Genomic DNA, 8,123 nt, shown 5'->3' with positions numbered 1-8,123 from the left:
GCCATCCTTCTTCTCCCTGAAGAAAACTGGGGCAGCCATCCTGGATCTACTAGGGATGATGAAGCCTCTGGCTAGGTTTTTGTCGATATATTGTCTCAACTCAGCTAATTCCGGTTGGGTCATGGAATACATTCGTGGCTTCGGCAATTTAGCTCCAGGCACCAACTCGATAGCACAATCCGTGGGCCTATGGGGGGGTAGTACCTCACATTCCTCCTCGCTAAATACGGCTGCAAGATCGTGATAGACATTAGGGAATCCCTGTGCATGCGAAACCTCTGTGGATGCACAGCTACTGTCCTGCCCCCACCTGGCTGTACAACCGGAGGGACGGGGGGTTGGGACGGTTGGTCCCAAGGGGATCCCGAGTCTACGGTAACCCCCCTCCCACCAGATGTGTGGTTGCCACTTGTCTAACCACATCAGACCCAGGATCACTGGTTCTATCATTTTCTCGACTACGATGAACCGAATGGACTCCTGATGGTCGCCTATTGCCAACAACATATTTTCTGTTACGTGGGTAGCAGGCGTCCCCCCAACAACGACCCGTCCATCTGTTCGAATTTGACAGGAACTTTTAGCCGCATTGTCCGTAGACCCAGAGCATCTACCACAGCTTTACGAATCAGACAACGGGTACACCCAGTGTCCACTAAAGCTCCATACTGAAGACCTGTTGGGCAGTGGGGGTTTCTCAGCACCACAGGTATTACAAAAGGGTACACAGGTTCGCTCACCATTGGGTCCTCCAGCTCGTCGTCGTCGCTGTCGCCTGACACCACTGGGAACCTCCCCGCCGTTGGTGTTGGTATGACATCCCTGGCTGTGTGTCTATGACAGTCTTTGGTCCTTGGAGCACTTGCGTTCGTTCTTGCGGCTGTCGTGGTCGACCCTTGGTTGGCACCCCTGCAGTCTGTTTCTGGGGTGGTAACCACAATGGTGGTAAAGGGCACTCCGCTGCCCTGTGGCCCACCTGATTGCACTGGAAACAATGGAAGGCTGGTTTCTGAGATCTGTCAGATGAGATTGCGCCGGGCAGAGGGGTTTGGAGTCGCATGGTTTGAGGCTTCTCCGCCGACTTCTCCATGTCAGTTTTTCTCTGTCCCACATTAACTTCCACCCGAGGCCTAAACTCTCGGAGCACTATGTCCAGTTCAATAGCTGCTTTGAACCAGACGGCTAAGCGTGGAGCTAGGCCTCGGTACGCACAGGCTTGCCTCAACTCGTGATCCAACCCCATACGGAACTGCTGGACTAGCATTCGTTCTGGCCAATCCCTTAAGCGACTAGCAAGTTTCCGGAAGTCCCGTACATAGTCCTTAGCTGGAAAACCCCTCTGTTTGAGGGCCACAAGTTCACCTTCTGCAACTTGCTCACTGGACTCATCCTCAAAGGTAGAATGGAGGGCCTCCAAGAACTTGCCCACGTCTACTAGTTTTCTAGCATGATTTCGGTGTAAACCAGCCACCCAATCTGCAGCATCACCTGTCAACACGGCCGTAATGGCCACCACCATGGCCCATTGAAACGGATACCAGCAACCATACTGGTCTAGATGACTGATCACCTGGCTTAGGAACAATGCCACATGGTCTGGGCTCCCGTCGAATGTAGCTTGCAGTGCTGGGGGGCCCCAAGTGGGTTGAGGTGCCCACATCCCAGGAACTGGAGGCCACGCTGGAGGTGGGACAGGTGGCCTATTCTCCCTATCACTCCTTTGGTCTTCAACAGTCCTCCTGTCAGTGGAACCAAACCAGTCTCCCACAAGACGTTGTGCCCTTTTTCCAGCCCCTACCTCTCTTCTATGCGGTGGTTGCTCAGGACCCCTGATGCTGGACTCCCCCTTGGGTATCCAATGTTCCCAGGCCCCGGTCTGGCCCTCTGCTCGACCTGGTTCTTGTTCCCTTCGGAATTTAGGGCTGGCGATGAGGAACCAGACCTCTGACCTAGAAAGTCCATTGTCCTGCCAAGACATGCCCTGTAACGGCTCCGATCCGATGGCCCAGGGCTGCCAAGAGGGGGCGTCCTGAAAACTCCCCTCCCCAAACCTGTCTCGAAGGGCTTCCATAGCACTGGAGTCAGGACCCGTAGTTGCAAAACCCCAATCCGCTTCCTCGTCATCTGTCCAGCGCCTTTCCCTCCAGCCCCTGAAAGACGGACCCAACAGGGGAGGAGTTGGCAGTTTAGAACCAGTGTGGGTGGAACTGGGCCACCAGTCTCCACCGGAAGCCTGTTCAGAATGCTCAAACCCCTGACTCTGTGTACCAGCCGGCCCACAACAATCTTCCTCACGTAGCTGGCGCAGTTTGGGTCTGACCACCGGCTGTTCAGGGGGTGCGGTTTGCAGCTCCTCCGCTTCCACGAGCACCTCCTCCACACCTGCCTCTAGAGGTACCTCCAACTCCGAGGCTCCTGGCGCCGTCCCCTCAGCCATAACGAAACTCCTCCAACACACAAAACACCGCTAGAAAAGGTGGTTGGGATGATGATTGAGGAGAGCGCTAACTTTCTCTCAGCTTGTCCACCCAACCGCTCTGGAAGCAAACAACAACCAGAAGGAAACGAAGCGGTTTGCAGCATCTTTAATCAGGTTAAGCACAGCAACACAGGCAGGAGTAAGGCACAAGCCGGCATTGACGTTTAAAGTTAGCGCTACATGCAGCCGCTGTATAGCGCTCTTTATACACTTAGTAACAAGCAATTTACCATTTGGCAATCAAACAGTTAACACCACACACCCCTTCCCACTAGCTTGCTCAACGATAGGGCGCGCTTCCTGTTACGTCACAAGGAGGCGCCATTCGCAAGCTTTATGCTTCACTGAGCTCCGATGAAAGCGTTCGTTTCTTTTGTGCTTGAGCGGCAAAGTCCCTCCAAACAGCTGGGAGCACGTCACCGGAGTTTACAGCCGCTCGGCCCCTTCTCATCTTCCTCCCAACAATGGCGAGACCCATCCGGGGTTTTCTTCGCTAAGAACCCAATGAACCTTTCACAGGTTTTTTTTCCTCACATCCTAGATTTTTTTGCAGCAAAGTCAAAATATTTAGAGTCAAGCGTGCTTCATTACTGGTGTTTTTCAAAGAAAGATTGAACAGCTGTTTTTCTGAGAAGCTCTGAGGATTGCTGATGTCATCAAGGGGTTAGACTAGTCCAGAAGTCCTCTAAAGTTCCTTGATTCTGTTATACTATGATTTTCATAGGTTTTTACAACTATGACAGATTATCCCCAAATCTCACCTCTGAGCTCTAGGTGGTTTTGTACTCCTCAGTGACACTTTTCTGTCAGTGTCTTTTCTGTCAGTGTTTGTTCATTGCTCCTATGGCAACTTCAAAGACCAGATCATTTCATGCCATTAAACCACCCAAGTCATTTCCCAAAAGCAATATATAGTGTTTTCTAGAATCACCCAACCATAAGCATGCCAAAATAATAGCAATGGGCTGCTCCTCACAGCCAGTTTAACAAATATTCCTCCAGTCTCTGAGTCAGCAGAAAAGAAGGCCAGAATAAACTGTGCTGTCTTGACAGTCCAACTCTAATTTGCCTAAGAATCAGGCTTGTGAATGGTGTTCAGGCATGACAAACTTAAAGAAGTAATAGGTAGATTCCCCATGCCTTTGTCCACCCGACCCAAATGTGACCAGCTGGGGAGGGGAGAATCCATCAATCATTTCTGTTAATTTTGGATGGGTATGAGGTGAGTTTTGACCAATGGCAAGACCAGAATGTTTAGCATCTGTGAATACTTGCTCTGGTTTTCTGAGATTGGAAAAATGCATGATTGTATGACTAAGGTCTTTTTTGTATCTGAAAGCTATGGTGTATTTCATCCTTTCTTTTTTGTTAGTTTCATTTTTGAGTACTTTTTCAAGTGAATTCTGAATCTTTTTTGTTAAATCTACTGCTTAATTTAAATTCACATCTTATGCTGGCTGCAATATATGTTCCTTTAGAGTTGTTTCCATTTAAAATACCTTAATGTCACATACGCTTTAAATAACAAAATATGTTATTTAAAGTATTATAAGAACATGTTTATGATCACCCAATTTGGTGTATTTTTTTTCCTCAGAAATAAGTTTCACTGAATTCAGGGAGATGTACCTCCTCTTAATTTTCTTGGTTGGCAGCTTAAAGCTATAATTTATAATTTGCTATAAGCTATAGCACATAGTTTGGAATACTATAGTTTATAAAGTGCAATATATTTGCTTTTAAATGAAGATCATCATCAATTTTTTTGTGTGCCACTTGTGAAAATACCTCTGAACAATGTTAGTGCAATCCAGAATTTGTCAAGGAAAACTTCCAGCGAAATATCCAAAGGGAAAGTAACCATTTCAACTAATTAAAATGTGCATCTTTATCTCATGCAGATGTTAACTTTCCACAAAAATGTAAGTTAATTGAGCTATTATCCTGCAGGCAAGTTTCAAATGTTTGGCATTTGTTTCCAGTTTAATCATGTGCCATCCTGCTAAATCTTTACATGCATGCTCAATGATAGGAAAAATTACGGTCCCAAAGGCAATTTCTGACATAGAAGAAATAAGATTATCTCAAAAAAGTATTTTAGAGAACACTATTTCAGTTTTCCCTGTACCCTAAAGGGATTATTTAATCAGGTGTTAAAACTATGCTTTGATTCTAGACATAACTCCAACATATTATATCGTAACAAACTACAAAACTCAAACCAAATAATTGAGCTTAACCTGGGCCCTTTTATGGAGCAAGAAAAGCATTTGTAGATATAAATATGGACAATGCACTTATCCTGGGTTCAGAACATTAGCATTATTCTTTTTTATACTTATTTATTTATTATTATTATTATTTATTTATTATTTAAATTTTTATACCGCCCTTCTCCCGAGGGACTCAGGGCAGTGCACAGCCACAATAAACTACAATAAAATACATATATTTTAAAATACTTAAAATACTTATGCACTTTTTATTTTGCTCCTGTGATTTTGGCAAGAACATCATTTCATTTTTAGGGGGAAAAAAATCTGCCACTCAATTCTCTCCATAACATCATAATAATCCAATGTATGCTAATAATATTGTACTTCATCTATTGAACACAAGTATTGTAGCATCTCTTGATCTCATTATCTGCTTAAATAATTTTTGATACTTTAGATACTCTACCTTTGGACACCAACAAAACGTGTTCAGTGGATTAAACTTTTATAAATTTTCATGGAACATGATTTGAAATGGTTATGACATCTATGTGATATGCTCTCATTTGAAATATCAAAGGCTTCGAAATGAAATCTTAAATAGTCTAAGCTAATAAGTTGTTATTCCAATCAGAAATAGAGGATCTACCATATAATTCAAAGAAAGCTCAGGATATTGATCTTGATAATCCTATATAGGAGACAAATTGTCAGAAATTCTGGAAACCAGACAGACTTACTTCAGCTTTGATGCAAAAATGCAATAGAAGATTATACATCTCAGGTATTTAACTCCTATTAGGTTGGCACATGTATCACAATTATTCTTCCAACCTGTTGGAAAGGTTGTCAAAACTGTCATTTTTTAAATTTAGGATAGTCATCAATATAATCTTTTGGCATAAATTTCTTGATGAGATAGTCAACTACTAATCAAAGATGTCCAGCATGAATAACATCTGGAAGAGTAAAAATTTCAGCCTCCTGATCAAATGTAGATTAGTCAACACAGTTTTGTGTTGAAATGTTTTTGTGGGTGAAATGCTCCCGGTTCGGTAGCAATGGTGGTGGGTGGTTTGGAGAACTGGTAGCAAAAATCCCTGCGCCCCCCCCCCCTCCATGCCCAGTTGAACTGCACGATCATCAGAGGCTGTTTTTTTTTTACTTTTAAAAGCATTTTTTCTACAACCTCTTCGGCCAAAAAGATGCTTTTAAAAGTAAAAAAAAAAAAAAAAAAGCCTCTGATGATCGCGCAGCTCAGCTGGAATCTTTAGAGGCTTCTAAAAGCATTTTTTTCTTCAACATCTTCAGCCGAAAAGGTTATAGGAAAAAAAAAATGCCTTTAAAAGCCTCTGGCGATCCCAGCTGAGTTGCCTGATCGTCAGAGGCTTCTAAAAGCATTTTTTTCTGCAATCTCTTAAGGTTGTAGAAAAAATGCTTTTAAAAGTAAAAAAAAAAAAAAAAGTTGACCACACCCACCCAGTCACATTACCCCCACCACCAAGCCACCCCCACAGAACCGGTAGTAACAAATTTTAGATTTCACCCCTGAATTTTTCCTATTGCTACTTATGGCTGCAAAATTTGGATTCTGAAAAAGGCAGATAGAAAAAGGGTGGAAGCCTTCAAACTATGGTGTTGAAGATGACTATTCTGCCTCCCATGGACTGCAGAAATTACAAACAAAGAAGATCAAACCTCGCCAAAATATCTCAGAGCCAAGATCGTCAAACAAAGGCTATCATATGTCATGCGAGCTGACTCACCCAAAAAATCAATCATGCTGGAAATGATCAGTGGAAAAAGGAGAAGGGACCAGGTTAGTACCAATTGGCTGGACACTATAAAGGAAGACCTAAAGTATACCTTAAATCTATTGTTATTGACATCAACTATTACATCTTTTCAAGTTTGAAAAATTTGTGGTTCCTTTTTGGCCTGTGGGTGCCATCTTGCAGTGATCTGTCAAGATGACAAACACAAAGGTAAAGAGGAGAGGGACACGTTATATGTTCTCAAGACCCTTTCGCAAACATGGTGTTGTCCCTCTTGCTACCTACATGCAAATCTACAAGAAGGGCGATATTGTTGATATTAAGGGCACAGGAACAGTTCAAAAAGGCATGCCCCACAAATGTTACCATGGTAAGACTATAAGAGTATATAACATTACTCAGCATGCTGTGGGCATTATTGTGAACAAGAAGATTAAAGGCAAGATCCTTGCTAAGAGAATCAACGTGCGCATTGAGCACATTAAGCATTCTAAGAGCAGAGACAGTTTTTTGCAGCGTGTGAAGGAAAATGAAAGGAAGAAAAAGGAAGCAAAGGAAAAGGGCACTTGGTTTGAGTTAAAACGCCAGCCTGCACCTCCAAGAGAAGCTCACTTTGTTAGAACCAATGGCAAAGAGCCAGAGTTGCTGGAACCAATTCCTTATGAATTCACGGCATAGTGTGTATGAACAAAATAAAATACCTTTGAAGTTAAAAAAAAAAAATTGTGGTTCCTGCCTCTGATATTTCCTTAATTTAACTCTATATTTTTTTTCTAATGTAACTGAAGTGAGCTTATTGTTTAATTACCTAATTTCTGAATGATGCACAATTATTAATTTGGCTGCTAAGATTAAATAAATCCACCAATGCAATTTTTCCATTTTCAAATTCAGATGCAATCTTCATAGCGTTCCATAAGCAAACCATATATAGTAAGTAAGTAAGCTTTTTATTGCGGTCAGAGACCAAATTAAAATACACATAGAGGGGGAGTATATTTTACAAATATAGATAGATCATGTGACAGTACACCATCTACTGCCTCAGATACAATCCGTACTGTCAATACTAGTGATCCTCTGCCTTAGGGGTTACCCGTCTCTTCCCTCGTTTTTTTTCAGCCATGACTGCAGCAAAAAAATTTGCCACCTTTGGAGTTATATTGGGGTCTTTGTCCTGAAGTAGGAAATAAAGGCTGAACAGATCAGGTGACCCAGGGAATCTCTGGGAAATAGGAGAAATGAATCTTGATCTTATGTCTCGGTAGTGGGGACATACGAATGTAATGTGGAACAGAGATTCCGGGGATCGGCCATCACATGTACAATAGATGGATTTTACTCCCCCCAAAAGCCTACTGTCGAGGACATTTGAGGGGATCACATTAAATCGTGCCTTCATAAATACAAGCCTATGTTTGATAGAGTGTAACGCAGAGAGATAAGGCGGAGGGTGAGGCAAGGGAACAATACCAAGGGAAAATGGTGAGCATGTTCCCGATCCGTTTGCCAGATTTAATTGTCTATCAATGTCGTCCAGCCATTGAAAAATCAACGATTTGGCAGCATCAGGGCCTAAAATGAAAGCTTCAATGGGGGAAATCCCGATCTTCAAAAGTTTTGTATAGATATTATGGGCCCAGGGACTATGAA

The 8,123-nt window shown here is 43.0% G+C and overlaps 1 protein-coding gene across 1 annotated transcript; it reads left to right on the top strand.

Annotated features, from left to right (window-relative positions):
• Positions 1 to 6,631: 6,631 nt before the first annotated feature.
• Positions 6,632 to 7,193, top strand: LOC139311056 (large ribosomal subunit protein eL21-like). Its single transcript, XM_070935386.1, has one exon. The coding sequence runs from the start codon at positions 6,666 to 6,668 to the stop codon at positions 7,146 to 7,148; it is 483 nt and encodes a 160-aa protein (XP_070791487.1). The 5' UTR covers positions 6,632 to 6,665; the 3' UTR covers positions 7,149 to 7,193.
• The last annotated feature ends 930 nt before the right edge of the window (positions 7,194 to 8,123 follow it).

This window comes from Pituophis catenifer, unplaced genomic scaffold (genome assembly GCF_029215685.1).
Source record: "Pituophis catenifer annectens isolate HBS135680 unplaced genomic scaffold, rPitCat1.0.hap2 SCAF_2, whole genome shotgun sequence".
In the NCBI taxonomy this organism is placed as follows: Eukaryota; Metazoa; Chordata; class Lepidosauria; order Squamata; family Colubridae; genus Pituophis; species Pituophis catenifer.
Note: the sequence above shows the minus strand (reverse complement) of the source record. Positions and strands in the feature narration are given on the sequence as shown.